Source organism: Microcaecilia unicolor, chromosome 7, assembly GCF_901765095.1.
Source record: "Microcaecilia unicolor chromosome 7, aMicUni1.1, whole genome shotgun sequence".
Taxonomy (NCBI): Eukaryota; Metazoa; Chordata; class Amphibia; order Gymnophiona; family Siphonopidae; genus Microcaecilia; species Microcaecilia unicolor.
The window spans coordinates 152,463,704-152,481,865 of record NC_044037.1 but is presented as its reverse complement, the minus strand read 5'-3'; the positions used below and the strand labels follow the sequence as shown (position 1 = coordinate 152,481,865).

General features: G+C 43.2%; 1 protein-coding gene across 1 annotated transcript in view; it reads right to left on the bottom strand.

Moving 5' to 3' along the window:
- Positions 1–18,162, bottom strand: part of IQCA1 (IQ motif containing with AAA domain 1) — an 827,164-nt gene that overhangs the window by 791,608 nt on the left and 17,394 nt on the right. The window contains exon 2 of the mRNA XM_030209164.1: positions 10,086–10,413. Within this exon, the coding sequence (XP_030065024.1) occupies positions 10,086–10,413 (328 nt within the window). The remainder of the gene's footprint in view (positions 1–10,085; positions 10,414–18,162) is intronic.

The following is an 18,162-nucleotide window of genomic DNA, read 5'->3' as shown; positions in this document are numbered from 1 at the left end:
TGTGCCTTGGAACTAAAGCACCACAATTATTACACAGAATAAAAGTCATCTTGATTGGTTGGAATGGGTATGAACAGGTGTACTATAATAGGGTTAACAGTCTGCAACAATCTTAGCAAATTACTTAGCAACACAGCAGGAAGTGAGACTACAGAAAAAACTAAACAGAAGATGAGATGCCACTGAAATGTAGCTAGAAAGCGATGACCACAAATGCTCAGTCTAAGTAACAAAGTTCACGATCTGCAAGCCTTGATGTTAGAGACAGACTTAGATATTGCTGCTATCACGGAGACATGATTCAATGATGCCCATGAATGGGATGCAAACATGGCAGGCTACAATCTCTTTTAAAAAAAGACAGAGTTGGACATAATGGTGGAGGAATAGCTCTGTATGTTAGAAATGATATCACAGTGACTGAAATGCCAGGAGCCTGGGAACAGGAAGAAGCAATATGGATCACCTTGAAAAGAGATGATGGAACCTCTGTCCACATGGGTGTTGTCAACAGACCTCTAACACAATCAGAGGAACTAGATAAAGATCTGGTTACAGATATCCAAAAGTTGGGGAAGAAAAGAAAGGTGCTGTTGCCGGGGGATTTCAACCTGCCGGATGCAGGTTGGAGGTTGGAAAGTTCCATCTGCAGAATCGAAAAGAAGTAGAGAGAGCAGGGATGCCTTTCAAAATACTCTGCTCAGACAAATGGAGACGGAACACATGAGGGAAGGAGTGATGCTGGATCTGGTGCTCACAAATGGGGAAAGTGTGTCTAATGTCCAACCAGGGCAGCAGTGATCATCAAATGGTTTGGTTTGATATAAGAGCTAAAGTGGAGGGCAGCCACTCAAAACTCAAAGTCCTGGATTTCAAACATGCTGACTTTAGTAAAATGAGGGAATACCAGTGTTATGATTCTGGTAGAGTTCTGCTAGTCAGAGAGTGGAATGCTTGGAACCGCTCCTGATTGGTCCGTCAGGGGCTGAGCTGATGTCAGTCTGATCTACTTACGCTTACATTTCCCTACAACCCCTGCTTTGGCGTTACTCCAATTCTGCTGAAGCCTTACCTTTGCTCTATCTGAGCTATTAGCTCTGTGCTTGTGGGGAATTGTTACTCTTTCCCTTGCTTGCAGTTTCTGTTGCTCTGTCTCTGTCTGCCGACTCCTGCCTGCGTGTGTTTAATTACCTCTCTCACTGCACCTGTGTTTCTCTGTTTGGCTGTGTGGTGAGTTCCTACCTCGTTCTGTTCCAGTTTGCATGTTTTGCTTCCCCTTCCTTCAGAGTTCCCTTTGTGCCGTGTTTGTTTTCTGCTTGGCAGGTCTTGCCCTTGTGGACCCTTTGCTTCTCTCCGTGGGGGTTGTTTGTTTGTTCTTTCTGTGTACTCCCGATTAACCCATTGTCTGCAGGGTGCCCTGCCTCTGGTTGCTGTGTGTGTGTGCTGAGCTTGGATTAACCTTTTGTTTGCAGAGTTCCTCTGCTTCTGGAGTTGTCTGTTTACTGCAGTCTTCCCTTTGTTTCAGTCCTTTGTTGTACTACCTCCTGTATTACAGACCACTGTCTCTTTCTGTGCTGGGTGTGTGTGTGTTAGGCTCCGCACTCCGTTTTTGGGACTTTTCCCTTCCCTGTCTGCTGAGGGTCTCTGCCTACAGTATCTTATATTACAGTCCCTCACTTTGTTTGTGTGTGCTGGGCTTTGGCTTGATGTGTTTCTATGTAGGCTTCCCTTTCTCCTTGATTACCAGCACCGAGGGTGTTGCTGGTGCTCCAGTCCCCGTGGGGAACTCCTCGTTTAGTCTCTTTCTTCCCTCCCTAAGCATGAGTCGGTTCCAGTTAAGCCGTGAGGCCCGCATGCTTGAATTCTGAGTGAATCGGTTCCCGTTAGGCCGTGAGGCCCGCCTGATTGCCCTATCTTCCCTTTTCTAGAGGTGCAAGTTGGTTGCTGCATGTGTGTACAGGGCTTGGAAGCTGGGGTAGTGTGTAGTGCCGGCTTGGCCCACCCTCGGCCTTGGCCTAACCCCTATACTAGGCCTCGTCTGGGGCCCAAGGGCTCACAACCAGACTAACAACCAGAAGAAAGAGCTGATTGGCTGGCAGGACATGCGAGAAGTGGAAAAGCAGTGGTCCAGGCTGAAAGGAGTTACAAATATGGCTACTGACCTCTTTGTAAAGAGAGTAAATAAAAGCAAGAGAAAAAGGAAACTAGTATGGTTCTCCAAGAAAGTGGCTGAAAAATAACTGCTAAAGAGTTGGAATTCATGAAATACAAAAAAACTCAAGAAGAGAAGCACAGAGAGAATACTGAATGAAACTGAAAGAAGCCAAGAGAGAGATATGTCTGGCAAAAGAACAAGCAGAAGAACAAATAGCTAGAACTGTAAGGAGGGGCAACAATCATTTTTTCAGGTACATTAGTGAAGAGCAGAAAATGGAGTTGTGAGACTGAATGATGCTGTGAACTGCTATGTGGATAATGAGGAAAAAGCAAATGTGCTAAACAAATATTCTGCTCTGTGTTCACAGAAAAAAATCCTGGAGAAGGACCACGATTGACTGGCAAATGTATATGTGAGAATGGAGCAGATATAGCACCGTTCACGGAAGAAAGTGTTCATGAACAACTTGAAGGTTGACAAAAGCCATGGGACCAGACGGGATTTATCCCAGGATATTGAGGGAACTCAGAGGGGTATCTAGCAGGACCTCTTAAACATCTGTTTAATAAATCCATGGAGACAGGAGAGGATGTGGTCCCTCTTCACAAAAGTGGTGACAGAGAAGAAGCTGGATCAAGCTGGTAAACCTCACTTCGATGATTGGAAAAGTAATGGAAGCAAAGCTGAAGGAAAGGATAGTAAATTTCCTGGAATCCAATAGATTACAAGATCCGAGACAATATAGTTTTACCAAAGGTAAATCATGCCAAATGAATCTGATTGAATTCTATGACTGGGTGATCAGAGAATTGGATTGGGGACATGTGTTAGATGTAATCTACTTAGATTTCAGCAAAACCTTTGACACGGTTCCTCACAGGAGGCTCGTGAATAAATTTGACAGGCTAAATTTAGGCCCCGTGGAGGGGCATAATCGAACGGGGACGACCATCTCTAAGGACGCCCATCTCTGAGGACGTCCCCGCAAATGGGCGGGGCATCCCGTATTATCGAAACAAGATGGGCGTCCATCTTTCGTTTCGATAATACGGTTGGGGATGCCCAAATCTCAACACTGAGGTCGACCTTAGAGCTGGTCGACCTTAGAGATGGGCGACCTTGGTTTTTGCCGATAATGGAAACAGAGGACGCCCATCTCAAAAATGACCAAATCCAAGGCATTTGGTTGTGGGAGGAGCCAGCTTTCGTAGTGCACTGGTCCCCCTCACATGCCAGGACACCAACCAGGCACCCTAGGGGGCACTGCAGTGGACTTCACAAATTGCTCCCCACAACTGTACACCACTACCATAGCCCTTAGGGATGAAGGGGGGAACCTACATGTGGGTACTGTGGGTTTCGGGGGGTTTTGGAGGGCTCACATTTACTACCACAAGTGTAACAGGTGGGGGGGATGGGCCTGGGTCCACCTGCCTGAAGTGCACTGCACCCACTAAAAGCAGCTCCAGGGACCTGCATACTGCTGTGATGGAGCTGGGTATGACATTTGAGGCTGGCACAGAGGCTGGCAAAAAATGTATTTTAATTTATTTTGGGGGGTGGGAGGGGGTTGGTGACCACAGGGGGTGTAAGGGGAGGTCATCCCCGATTCCATCCGGTGGTCATCTGGTCAGTTCGGGCACCTTTTCAAGACTTGGTCGTGAAATAAAAGGGACCAAGTAAAGTCAGCCAAATGCTCATCAGGGACGCCCTTCTTTTTTCCATTATCGGCCAAGGACTCCCATCTCTTAACCAGGCCCTTGTCCCGCCTTCGCTACACTGCTGACACGCCCCCGGGAACTTTGGTTGTCCCCACGACGGAAAGCAGTTGAGGACGCCCAAAATCGGCTTTCGATTATGCCGATTTGGGCGACCCTGAGAGAAGGACGCCCATCTCCCGATTTGTGTCGAAAGATGGGTGCCCTTCTCTTTCGATTATGCCCCTGAAAGTGGCAAACTGGAAGAGGAACTGGTTGACAGATGCCAGAGGGTGGTGGTTAATGGAATTCACTCGGAGGAAGGAAAAGTGAGTAGTGGAGTGCCTCAAGGATCAGTGCTGGGGTCGATTCTGTTCAATATCTTTGTGAGTGACATTGCCGAAGGGTTAGAAGTTAAGGTCTGCCTTTTTGCAGATGATACCAAGAGCTGCAACAGAGTGGACACCCCAAAGAGAGTGGAAAACATGAAAAAGGATCTGCAAAGGTTAGAAGAAAGGTCTAATGTTTGGCAATTAAAATTCAATGCAAACAAGTGCAAAATCATCATTTTGCTAGGCTGTATAGGAAGAGGGAAAGAAAAGGATATACCTCCATTTTGTGGATACAATCAAAGCAGTTTACATACTATATATAGAGGTACTTATTTTGTACCTGGGCCAATGGATGTTTAAGTGACTTACCCAGAGTCACAAGGAGCTGCAGTGGGAATTGACCCCAGTTCCCCAGGATCAAAGTCTGCTGCAATAACCACTAGGCTACTCCTGGTGTAACCAGCAGAAGAAAGGAAGGGTTGATGCTCCTGTACAAGTCACTGGTGAGGCCCCACCTGGAGTACTTTGTTTAGTTTTGGAAGCTGTATCTTGCTAAAGATGTAAGAAGACTTGGAGTGGTCCACAGGAAGGCGACAGAAATGATATTGAGTTTGCGCCTAAAGAGGTATGAGAAGAGATTGGAAGTCCCAACTATGTACACCTTAGAGGAGAGAAGGGATGGAGGAGATATGATACAGACATTTAAATACCTGTAAAGTATTAATATAGAAACAATATTTTTCAGAGAAGGGAAAATGGTAAAACTAGAGGACATGAATTGAGGTTGCGGGGTGGCAGACATAGGAGTAACATCAGAAAATTATTTTTCTCAGAGAGAGTGGCTGATGCCTGGAATGCCCTCCCAAGGGAGGTGGTGGACAAAAAACTGTGGCAAAATTCAAAAAGGTGTGGGATGAACACAGAAGATCTTTAATTAGAAAATGAATGGTATAAAAAACAAAAAGGGTTGCATACGTATTTGCATGTCAAGTGGTGCTTAGATGGTATCTCTGGCTGTATCAACTAAGACCAGTGCTGGGCAGGCTTGTATGGTTAATCTGATTGTAGGATCTGTTAGAGAGTGCTTTGACAAAAACTCCAGCAATTTGGAATGTGAGGACAGTACTGGGAAGACTTTATAGTCTGCGTCCCGCAAATGACGAAATGGATTTGGATAGGCTGGCGTGAGCTTAGACAGCAATTCCAGTAGTTGGAACATAAGAACAGAGCCAGGCAGACTTCTACGGTTTATGTCCCAGAAACACCAAAGAAAGACCATGGTCAAGTACATAATACCACGTTCATTGTTTACTTAATCTTAAATTAATAATGAATTTGACCGTTGGCCAGATGGGATGAATCATTCAGGTCTTTATCTGCTGTCACTTACTATGTTACTAAGAATGCCACACCACCTCATAACCCCATTTGGGACTGCGTTCCTGAGATATGACTGTAATCTGCCAGCCTAGATCTTTACACACATCTTTTCTTCCCAAAACTAATACTAACAAATACATTGTTACAAACTTATAGGTGTTATTAGTCAACTAACAATGTCTGTATGTAAGGCAAATAAATTGACAACCTGACCTGATGTTAATGATAATTCCAATCCTCAGTACACCACCAAGGTTAAAAGAAAAATTAAAACGTTAAATATAAAATAACGTCCACAAGTCTCACACACAAAGGTGTGCACAAAGGGTTGTGACATGCCCCTTTGGCTCTCTCCTTTGGGGTGGCTGCTCAAGAGCAGGCATCTTATTTAGCATTCACGACTGATGCCATCCGTAAGCGCCCAAGCTGTTCTGGCTGCTCCTTCCATCACAATCAGTTATGAGTCACACAGTACTGGGCCACTGCAAAGATGTTAAAGATGAAAGTCTCTAGCTTCTTGCGCTGAAGATGTTACATGGGTAATAGCTGACAGATCACATTTGCCTCAGGAGCAGGCGTCTTATTTACTGTTCTCAACTGATGCCATCCATAAGTGCTCAAGCTGTTCTGGCTTCACTTCCCACCATGTGTGTAGTTTGAGGGTGGACATACATATAGGTGGACTCTGGGCAGGTTACACGTGTATCTCCAGAACACAGAATCTAAATAGCAGAGTGATACTGTCTATATCAAAACTTCAAAAAATCAAAGGGGGAAAAGTCTCAACTAGTACGGCAACATTAGGATTCAACTGTGTTGCACGCACAACAAGTCATCATAGACTGAAAAAATCCCCATTGAAAAAAAACAGATTTTTTTTGAAAATTATATTTTGCTTATTCAAACAAGAACCAAAATTAATCCCATCCAAAAAACGTGTCCAAAAATTATTAGTCCATTGTCTTCACTTTATACATGAACTATCCATTCCAGATTGCGTGTAAATCACTCATATATAGTGCCAAAAGCCACAAAGTTACTTATCTTCAACTTTATCTTTATGGCCTGGGTCACAGTCTGCTCCTGCGTGTAGATTCCGATGGTCCCGTTTCGCAATTCTTCCTCAGGGAACACTAACACAGAACACTGAAGCACTGGTGACACGCCAAGCTGGACACTGCATCATCAGCACTTAGCCTTCCAAAGTTCCATAGGTTTCTATGGAACTTTGGAAGGCTAAGTGCTTTGAAAATATGCCTCATAAGCTCTATTGCTACCATTAAGTGCTTGCATCCAATTTACACGCATACACCTCACTTGTTACACTAGCATTCTATAAAGGAAAATAGGCACCTACTTTCCTTTATAGAATAGGCTACTATCAGACACCCAGTTATAGCATTATTTATTATCCCTCATTTGATATATCGACAAAGGCCTACACATGGAGGGGCATAATCGAACGCGAACGCCCATCTCCATGGGCGTCTATCTCCAAGAATGGGTACGTGAAGGGGCGGGACAAACCGTATTTTCGAAAAAAAATGATTGTCCATCTTTTTTCCGATAATACAGTTTGTGCCAGCCAAATGCATCGGATCTGTGCGGATTTGAACTGGGTGGTTTCGTTTTTCAGCGATAATGGAAAATGAAGGCACCCAGCTCAAAAACAAACAACTCTAACGCACTGGGTCGTGGGAGGGACCAGGATTCGTAGTGCACTGGTCCTCCTCACATGCCAGGACACCAACCGGGCACCCAGGGGGCACTTTTACAAATTAACAAAAAACAGTAAAAGAGCTCCCAGGTGCATAGCACCCTTCCCTTGTGTGCTGAGCCCCCCAAATCCCCCCAAAACCCACTGCCCACAAGTCTACACCATTACCATAGCCCTAAGGGGTGAAGGGGGGCACCTACATGTGGGTACAGTGGGTTTTGGGGGGTTTTGGAGGGCTCAGCATTAACCAGCACAAGTGTAACAGGTAGGGGGGGGATGGGCCTGGGTCCACCTGGGTGAAGTCCACTGCACCCACTAACAACTGCTCCAGGGACCTGCATACTGCTGTGATGGAGCTGGGTATGATATTTGAGGCTGGCATACAGGCTGGGAAAAAAAGTTTTTAAAGTTGTTTTTTTTTTGTGAGAGGGGGTTAGTCACCACTGAGGGAGTCAGGGGAGGTCATCCCTGATTCCCTCCGGTGGTCATATGGTCATTTAGGGCACTTTTTTGGGACTTGTTTGTGAAAAAAAAGGGTCCAAAAAAAATGAACTAAATTCTCGCTAAAAACGGCTATTTATTTCCATTATTGGCGAAAGCCACCCATCTCTCCTCGGCCGATAACCACGCCCCAGTCCCGCCTTCACCATGCCTCCGACACGCCCCCATCAACTTTGGCCATTTCCGCGACAGAGTGCAGTTGAAGACGCCCAAAATCGGCTTTCGATTATACCGATTTGGGCGCCCACGGGAGAAAGACGCCCATCTCCCGATTTGGGTCGAAATATGAGCGTCTTTCTCTTTCAAAAATAAGGCGGATAGGTAACTAAGTGGTTTATAAAATCATGATACATAAAAAGAAGATAGAAGAGAGGTACAAAGGCAATTTAAAAAACATACATACAATTAACGAAAACAAATAGAGAAAATATGGGTTTTTGAAGCCTGTTTAAGGGCTGGGAGTGAGGGTTGATTCCTGATGTATGATTCATAGAGTATGCCTTATTGTTGACAGAATATACCAAGCTGGATATCTCTTGTAGTGTCACCTGTACCTCTTTAAGGATTTTATCAATAGGCACTAACACCATCTTTTGGGGGTCAAGAAATAAGAGAATGTCCAACATCTCTGCCCTTTAACTGAATTACAACAGTCTCTTGCCATTTCCTTAACAAAATCCATAAAGGGTAATTCCTTTGTAGGTGACTTTCTCCTTTCTTATGATGGAAAGGAGTCAGAGGGAAGACTAATGGATCCTTCCTCTTCATAAGAATCTGCTTACCCAGAGACCTGACCCCAAGACTCTTTAGACTATATGTCAAAATAATACTGAACAGGGAAAATGTAAATCTGTACTGCACAACCTCTGTATGGTTATCCTTTGCCTATTGGGATCTAGACCTTGATGTTGAATTCTGCTTCCATAGGGCTTCCTCCTCAATACTGACATTGGTATGGCTTGCATCACATTTGAGGTCCTCTATTACCATCATATCCATACCCTCCAGTAGCTGCATGGTTTCCATGACAGGGTCAATCTACCTTTGCACTAAAATCAATACATTTAAGGCTGGTGTAAGGTACCAATACATCAGTGTTCACACTTTCCTGCATCCTGCAGTCAAGTTTCAAGTTTAAGAACTTTCTATCCCGCCTAACAGAATAAACCATCTAGGTGGCACACAACTTAAAAAACAAAGTATAGGAGAAGAAAAAAGTTCTATTTGAAAGAGTGATAGTGAGGTGATTTGATGGAAATGAGATGGCAAGGCGTTCCATAGCTTGGGCCCTTGGAAGGCAAACATTAAGTGTCTGCTGTGTTCATGAGAGATTTCTCTGTGTGAATGAATAAAGAGGAGGTTAAGTTGTGATGATCTTAGAGCACGAGTTTGAATGTGAGGGGTGAGGTATCTCAGAACGTAAAGTGGTTCACTAGCCGCAAGAGTTTTGTAGACCAGTCCTCAAGTACATTTTCTATTGTTAGGTGGGACTGAGCTGCCTGAAATGTATCAGTAGCTGTATCTTAGGAGACTGTCACACACTCCCAAATGGGAGCACCTGCGCGGTACTTTTTGTGATCAAATGCAAGAGAGTTTGACCCCTTTTGAACATTGTATTCTATGTGATATAGATACCGAGGGAAACATTGTCTGTCGGATCCTATCACCTTATAACCCCTGGGGTAGTCATTAAGCTAAAATATGACCCATGTTGGGTCACTAATAAATTTGATTCCATTATACCATCTTGTAACTGATTTAATTTCTTTGGTTTGTTTTTCTGTATCAATGCTCAACGCTGAAATTGAGTGATGAGAGGAATACAAATGAAACATGCACATGTGCAGGGGGATAATCTGAAAAGCTGTGTTTACCTCTCTCCATCTGGGTCTTTGATGTTATAAAGCTTTGTTTATCTCTCTCCGTCTGGGTCTTCATTTGACATCACCAATCTCTATTGACAAAGTATCCTGATTGCTCTTGGAGAAATATTTTTTGACAATAACAACCCTGAGGCATAAGATCTAAGTCATTTTGCAACAGCAAGCCCAGTTTTAAATGAGCTGAAAGCACAAAAATATCAAAATTCTGAAAATACTAACAGGAAATTGCTGGATTGAAAAGTAAAAAAATAAAAAAAAAGGATCAGTAGATACATGAAACTGTCTCCCAATATAACAGGTTGAAGCAACAAAACCCACATTCAAGAAAATATGAGATAAGAACAAAGTCAGAGATCTATTTTTATCTATCATCATATTCCATAATCTTCTCTTACCAAGTAAGAGGTGTATACTTACAGGGCTCAGCTTGAAATCCTGCAGAATGTCATCCAGGTAATGAAACTCAGAAAACTCTAATTCCACCATTTCATGTTTCAGCTCCAGAATGCGTCCCATTACCCCATCAAGCACCTGCCGTATCACCTGCCGCTTCTGTGGATGCACTATCTGGTCATAGGCAGACTCTAAGTTCCGGAAGATCTGGACATATTTTACATAGAATGTGCCTAATGTCTGAAATGCAACAAAATGATCTTTCTCTGGACGTGGGGGCTTTGTTGTTATCTCTTGCTTGAGCAGATGATCAAGAGCTTCTTGGGCATCCACCCATATCTTGTTATAAGCACTAATTGAAAAAAAGAATACAAGATTAGCAACAGAATGTGTGCAATATTCAAGTAACTGTAATGCTCCTAGAGAATAATGTGTTATTTGAATAGCTTGATATCTTTTCTTGAACAAACAGGAATGAAAACTACTGCATCTAAATACCAAAGTAGTGCAGGGACAACTATAATTTTGAAAGCTCACATACACATTCTCAGAGAATTTTTGCACGGATTCAAAAAATCTACAAAGATTAAATTCCAGAATGGTAAAATTCCTTAACAATTCTGCAGTTTCTATTAAATATTCCAAGCATGATTAAACGATTAGGCAAAACTAGAGTAATAGTGTTCTATGGGCCTGTTTACTAAGGCGAATTAGCGTTTTTAACGCACCTACAATTAGCGTGCGTGCTAATTGTGTAGGCGCCTATTAGGATATTGTAGGAACATACACTGTTAACGCGCATACATGGTTAACGTGCGCTAAAAACTCTAATGCGCCTATAACTTAGTAAACAGGGCCCTAAAAATCTACGTTTGCTTGAAAATTCTGAAAAAGCACATTTTCCCCCAGGATATCATACATCTTCTGAAGGGTACAAAACACACTGAAAAAAATAAATCCAATTGTAAAGCCAAACAAAACCCTGCTAATTGTGTAGAATATCAGGCTTATTTTCAAAAGAGAAGGACGCCCATCTTTTGACACAAATCGGAAGACGGGCGTCCTTCTCACAGGGTCACCAAATCGACATAATTGAAAGCCGATTTTGGATGTCCCCAACTGCTTTCCGTTGCGGGGAAGACCAAAGTTCACGGGGGGGTGTTGGAGGCTTAGCGAAGGCGGGACTTGGGCGTGCATAACACATGGGTGTCCTCGACCCATAATGGAAAAAAAAGGGTGTCCCTGACAGGCACTTGGACTTCTTTACCTGGTCCTGTTTTTCTTAGGACCAAGGCACAAAAAGGTGCCCGAACTAACCAGATGACCACCGGAGAGAATCGGGGATCACCTCCCCTTACTCCCCCAGTGGTCACCCTCCCACACTCAAAAAACCATCTTTAAAAATATTTTGTGCCAGCCTCAAATGTTATACTGAGGTCCATCACAGCAGTATGCAGGTCCCTGGAGCAGTTTTAGTGGGTGCAGTGCACTTCAGGCAGGTGGACCCAGGCCCATCCCCCCCCTTACCTTTTACACTTGTGGTGGTAAATGTGAGCCCTCCAAAACGCTGCACAAATCCACTGTGCCCACATCTAGGTGCCCCCCTTCATCTGTAAGGGCTATGGTAGTGGTATACAGTGGTGGGTAGTGAGTTTTGGGGGGCTCAGCACACAAGATAAGGGAGCTATGCTCCTGGGAGCAATTTCTGAAGTCCACTGCATTGCCCCTAGGGTGCCCAGTTGGTGTCCTGGCATGTCAGGGGGACCAGTGAACTATGAATGCTGGCTCCTCCCAAGACCAAAGGGCTTGCATTTGGTCGTTTCTGAGATGGGCGTCCTTAGTTTCCAGTATCGCCGAAAATCAGAAATGACCAAGTCTAGGGACAACCATCTCTAAGGACGACCTAAATTTCAAGATTTGGGCATCCCCGAACATATTATCGAAACGAAAGATGGACGTCCATCTTGTTTCGATAATATTGGTTTTCCCGCCCCTCCACTCAGCAAAACTTGGGCGTCCCTTTCAATTATGCCCCTCCACATGTCCTAAACTATTACAAAATTCTTGCTGTGTTTTCTAAACGAGGTTTTTTCACAAAATTCTTCTGTGAAAGTTTTCCCTTTCAGAACCTGCAGAGCATTGTCTTTTATTCTGAAAAGAATGCACCATTACAAAATTGTGCAAAGAAACAGATCTGCAAACATTGGAGCTCTTTTATTAAATCGCGTTAAGTGCTAATACATGCTTAAGATGGGAAAAAAAGCTTACCACAAAATGTGTTAAAAGCATGTTATGGTTATTTGCCTGTCAACTCACGCCAATCACACTTTTGTTTTGCAGTTTTTTTGGGAGGGGGTATGTCATGGTAAGGAATGAGTGTAGAAGCGTTATCCAGCTAGCACATTCACATTAGTACACGCTAACTGGATAACACAGGGTTAATGCAGGAGCACTTAGCACCTCCTAAATAGGTGGCAGTAAGTGTCCCTGCATTAAGTTTTTGCAAGTCATGTGCAATATTCGAAAAATTTGCGTGGGACCTGCAATAAAAAGAAGAAAAACCTTAAAATGCTGGTGCCTTAAATATGGACTTACCATGTGGGAAAGTACCATGTTACAATTCGCTAACCCCAAATTCTATATGTGGTGCCTTAAGTTGTACACACTAATTTAGCCACATGGCCAAATTGCATGCACAGCTTAATTAACAAGCCAATCAGTGCCAATAGTTGGATGTTAACGAGCAATTAGCAGCACCAATTGGCTTTAATTAAAATTTACACATACAACTTTCTAGACATTCTATAGCGCGGTGCACGTACATTCTAATGCTTAAAGTCATTACATTTAAAGTAGTAAAATTGATGGAAAGGTTGGTGACCAAACAGCTTATGGATTACATGGACAAGTTCTCAATACTACACGACTCATAATCAGGATTCCGCTCCCACAATAGCACTGAAACTGTCCTAGTCACTCTCCTGGAAAAATTCAAGCAGGAAATAGCCATAGGTAAAAGCATACTTCTCCTCCAATTCGGCATGTCGAGCACATTCAACATGGCAAACCACAACATATTACTGAGACTCCTTGGCCACTTCGGGATTGATGGAAACGTACTTAACTGGATCAAGGACTTTCTAACCACCAGAACATACCAAGTAAAATCAAACTCAAATATATCACCACCACGGAAAGCAGCCTGCGGAGTACCTCAAGGATCACCATTATCCCCAATACTCTTCAACATGATGATGATCCCACTGGCACAGTCCTTGTCCAATTGAGGTCTAAACCCATTCATCTAGGCAGATGACGTTACAATCTACATTCCCTTCAGACATGACTTATCAGAAATAACCAATGAAATAAATGATGGCCTGAACATCATAAACTCTTGGGCAAACTCATTCCAATTGAAACTGAACACTGAAAAAACTCACTGCCTCATCCTCTCATCTCAACATAACAATTACAAACCCGCAACCATAAGCACCCCAGGACACACACTCCCTACTTCAGACAGCCTAAAAATACTCGGCGTCACAATCGACCGCAACCTTACCCTCGAGAACCAAGTAAATACCGTAATAAAGAAAATGCTCTATGCAATGTGGAAACTCAAACGTATAAAACCTTTCTTCCCGAGGGAAACTTTCCGAAAGCTAATACAATCCATGGTCCTAAGCCATGCAGAATACTGCAACGGAATCTATGAGGGATGTAAAGTACAACTCACAAAATAACTCCAGACCACCCAAAATACAGCAGCCAGACTAATATATGGTAAAACACGATTCGAAAGTGCTAAACCCCTACGATAAAAGCTGCACTGGCTCCCAATCAAAGAACGGATCATCTTCAAAATCTGCACTTTAGTCCACAAAATCATCTACGGCGTGGTCCCAGGATACATGACAGACCTCATAGATCTACCAACCAGAAACAGAATCGGATCATCACGATCATACCTAAACCTACACTACCCAAACTGTAAAGGTCTAAGATACAAAACAACTTACGCATCCAGCTTCTCCTATATATAAGCACACAACTATGGAATGGACTCCCAAATGCGGTGAGAACAATCCGCGACCACTTAAACTTCAGGAAATCGCTAAAAACTCACCTCTTCAAAAAGGCCTAACCCATCAATCCAACATAAATCCCCACACCCAGCAACACAGCATAACTAATGATCGTACTGGACAATTTCTAATCTTCATTCCCTTCGACCCCATGACGCCTGATCCATACCTACCTCATCTGATTACAACATAACCTTGTATTTGTTATCAACCAAACTGGCAAACATCTCTACGGTACTATGTAAGCCACATTGAGCCTGCAAATAGGTGGGAAAATGTGGGGTACAAATGTAACAAATAAATAAATAAAAAGGGGTCATGGGCATGGAATGGGTGGGTTGTGGGCATCTCAAGAAACTATGAGTACTATTATAGAATACACCCAATCTATGCCTAACTTAGGTGCAGCAATTTAGGCCTGGTTTTAGATGGCCTAAATGGGTGGGTTAAAGAATGGCGAGTGAGCCTGTTCTATAAAGTACACCTAACTTTAGGCATAATTTATAGAATCACGCTAACCGTGTAGCTTTACAACGCTGAATTTTAAAATGACATATATAGAATTTCCCGCAGGGCCTATATTTTAGCATGCATTAGTAAGAGAACCCCCTTTTTTCTGAAACCTAAAATCAGGTTTCTATAATTTCAAAGCTCTCTAGGCTGAAGTCATTGAAATCTGGTGCTTAGATTTCTTGTAAAAACCATCTTCACAGAAAAATCTGAATGGTCTGTTTCTGCAATTTAAGTGCACATCGGGCAACTAGGCAACTTACCCTAGTATTGTATAAATACAGGTGCCTAGTTTTCTTTATAAAATAGGGCCTATGTAGGCGCCAACCCATGGCACCCTGTTATATAATATTATCCCCATACTGAAATATGCAGCATTATTCTCTTGGTGTAGCCCAGTGTTTCTCAAGTCAGACCTGGTGTATCCACTTGCCAGTCAGGTTTTTACTTACTTTTTTTGATCGTGGATGCGGTTTTAATTTTGGCACAAATGCTACAGTTTTCAACATTGTAGCACTTTCATTCTCTAGTCATATTCTTTAGAATCGCTACTGCTAAATGGCGTATACATACACATATTATAATTGGGTGTGCACATTGAATACCGGTGTTTAGACTCATGCTATTCTGTGTCCTTTTACAGACATTGTTTCATTTGACCACTGTCCAGCTTATTTTCGAAAGAGAAAAACGCCTATAGTGCGACCTAAATCGGGAGATAGACGTTTATCTCGCAAAGGCGCCCAAATCGGTATAATCGAAAGCCGATTTTGGGCGTTTCCAACTGCACTCCGTCACTGAAACGAATAAAGTTGATGGGGGCGTGTCGGAGGCGTGGTGGAGGCGGAACTGGGGCGTAGTTATCAGCCAAAGAGAGATGGGCGTCTTTAGCTGATAATCGAAAAAAAAAGGCGTTTTGACCGCGATTCGAGGTCACTTTTTTTGGACCCTTTTTTTTCACAAACAAGTCCCAAAAAAGTGCCCCAACTGCCCAGATGACCACTGGAGGGAATCGGGGATGACCTCCCTGGACTCCCCCAGTGGTCACTAACCCCCTCCCACCAAAAAAACCCCACTTTACAAACTTTTTTTCCAGCCTGTATGCCAGCCTCAAATGCCGTACCCACCTCCATGACAGCAGAATGTGTTTGATCCTGTCACAGCCTTTCCCTGGGTCAGATGAGGCTCTCGGGTGCAGTACAGGGTCACATCAGCATTGCATTGTGGTGGGTGTAGGGTATTGGGCTCCGTGATTTCATTACCTTGTGTTACAGTCTCACGATGTTGGTAGTTGGTAGGCTCTTCTCCTATGGTGCTTTTCCCCCTGCCTACTGGGTCAGTGCCCTGTTGTGTTTCCTGTTGTAGTCCATGCGGTAGTGGCCATTTTTGTAAGCCAGTTTTAGTTCCCTTTCCTGTGTTAGCCACATTAGAGAACTTAGTTCTTACCTTGAATGTGGCTGAAAGAGGGCATTGTACAGCATTCTGCCAGCTCTTGCTCATCTCAGTACCAGGGAGACTCGTTGCCAGAGGGGCACAACCTCTGATTTGCAGTTAACTGTGAGTAAACGCGATTATTCCAATAAAGGACATTTTCGGAGAGATTAGTCTTCAGGTGTCAACTGGTGTGCCAATGTTATACAGCAGCAATAAGTCCTAGAGGCCTGCATGTATGCAGGTCCCTGGAGCACTTTTAGTGGATACCGCAGTGCACTTCAGCCAGGTGGCCCCAGGCCCATACCCCCCCCCCCCCAACTGTAACACTTGTGCTGGTAAATGGGAGTGCTCCAAAACCCACTGTACCCACATGTAGGTGCCCCTTCACCCCTCAAAGCTATGGTAGTGTTGTACATTTGTGGGTAGTGGGTTTTGGGGGAGGGGGGTTGGGAGCACAGCACCCGTGGTAAGGGAGCTATGCATGTGGGAGCTTTTTCTGAAGTCCACCGCACTGACCTAGGGTGCCCAGTTGGTGTCCTGGCATATCAGGGGGGCGAGTGTACTACCAATCCTGGCCCCTCCCACGACCAAATGGCTCGGATTAGGACGTTTTTGAGCTGGGCATTTTTAGTTTCCATTATCGCTAAAAAAACCGCCCAGCTCAAAAACGTCCATTTTTTCGAAAATACGGTTCAGCCCGCCCCTTCACGGACCCGTTCTCGGAGATAAACGCCCATGGAGATAGGCGTTTCCATTCAATTATGCCCCTCCATATGTCACATTCTTTTGAGACTTTTCAGACAGGTGCATTTTTTGGCCTTTCCTTTTCCTGTTTGTGTTTATTTCATGCACTTTTATACTCTTCTCCTGACTTTTAGTATTCATAGTCTCGTTTTGATAAATGTTCTCTTAATATTTTTCATTTATTGTTATTTCTATCATGGAGTTTTGCAACTATTTATTTTGGGTCCTGTTTACTAAGGCATGCCAGAGTGCTAAAGATTTGCACGTGCTAAAAACGCTAGCGCACCTTAGTAAACAGGGCCCTTAATGTTTTATTTGTATATTATTTTTAACCCTTTGCATACTATATATATTTGTCATTTGTTATTGTTTTTAGACCCCTGAGGCAGGTGCCAAAACATGTGCCATGTCGGGTCTCTTGAAGAATAAAGTTTCATCTTCTCAATCAGTCAACCTCCTGTTCTCTTTATGGAAGAGCTTTGCTGACTACACTACTCTTTTTCTGTGTATTTTTTCATTTGCCAATAATAGTGTGCACTCTTTGGAAAGACAGAGCACTCTTAACAACATTGCCCCCAAAACAAAAATAAAGACTAATCAAACAAAATGAACAATGCTAAGAAATGACGTAAGAAAAACAAGTGAAATGAAAACTTTTGGGCTGCCCATTCCTACTTAAGATTCCAATTAGATACATGTGCTCCAGGCACAAAACACAAGAGGTTTAGATGCTGAAAAATGTGGTCCCCAATGAAATCAGCAAGGAACATGTTCAATTTCTAACTAAAAGTAGTATGTACTAGCCCACAATAAGGTATACTACCCAATATTTCTTGAATATATAAATCATTTATGTCTATGAAAATCTTTGAGCTAGCTTCCTATTAGATATATCAATCAACCTCATAACTACATTTATGAAGCCAGCTCCTACTGAAGGGACTAAAGGTAAGAAATATAAACTGTGCCAAAGAAACTTCTCCACACAGATGCACAAAGTTCAACGTTGTTACCATTGTTCTCGTTACACCCCAAGCTTTGTAATCTATATGTAATACAGACCATCTCTCCAATATTCAATGTTATTTAACCGTCCAGAAACAGCCTTTGACTGGTTAAATAGCATTTCAGTGCCTAACTGCGAATATTCAGTGTGAGATAACCAGTTATCTCCACTGAATATTCATGGTCAGCGCCAAAAGCTTAACCAGTTATATTTAGATTTTTGCTCACACCTTTTTCAGTAGTAGCTCAAGGTGAGTTACAATCAGGTACTCTGGATATTTCTCTGTCCCAGGAGGGCTCACAATCTAAGTTTGTACCTG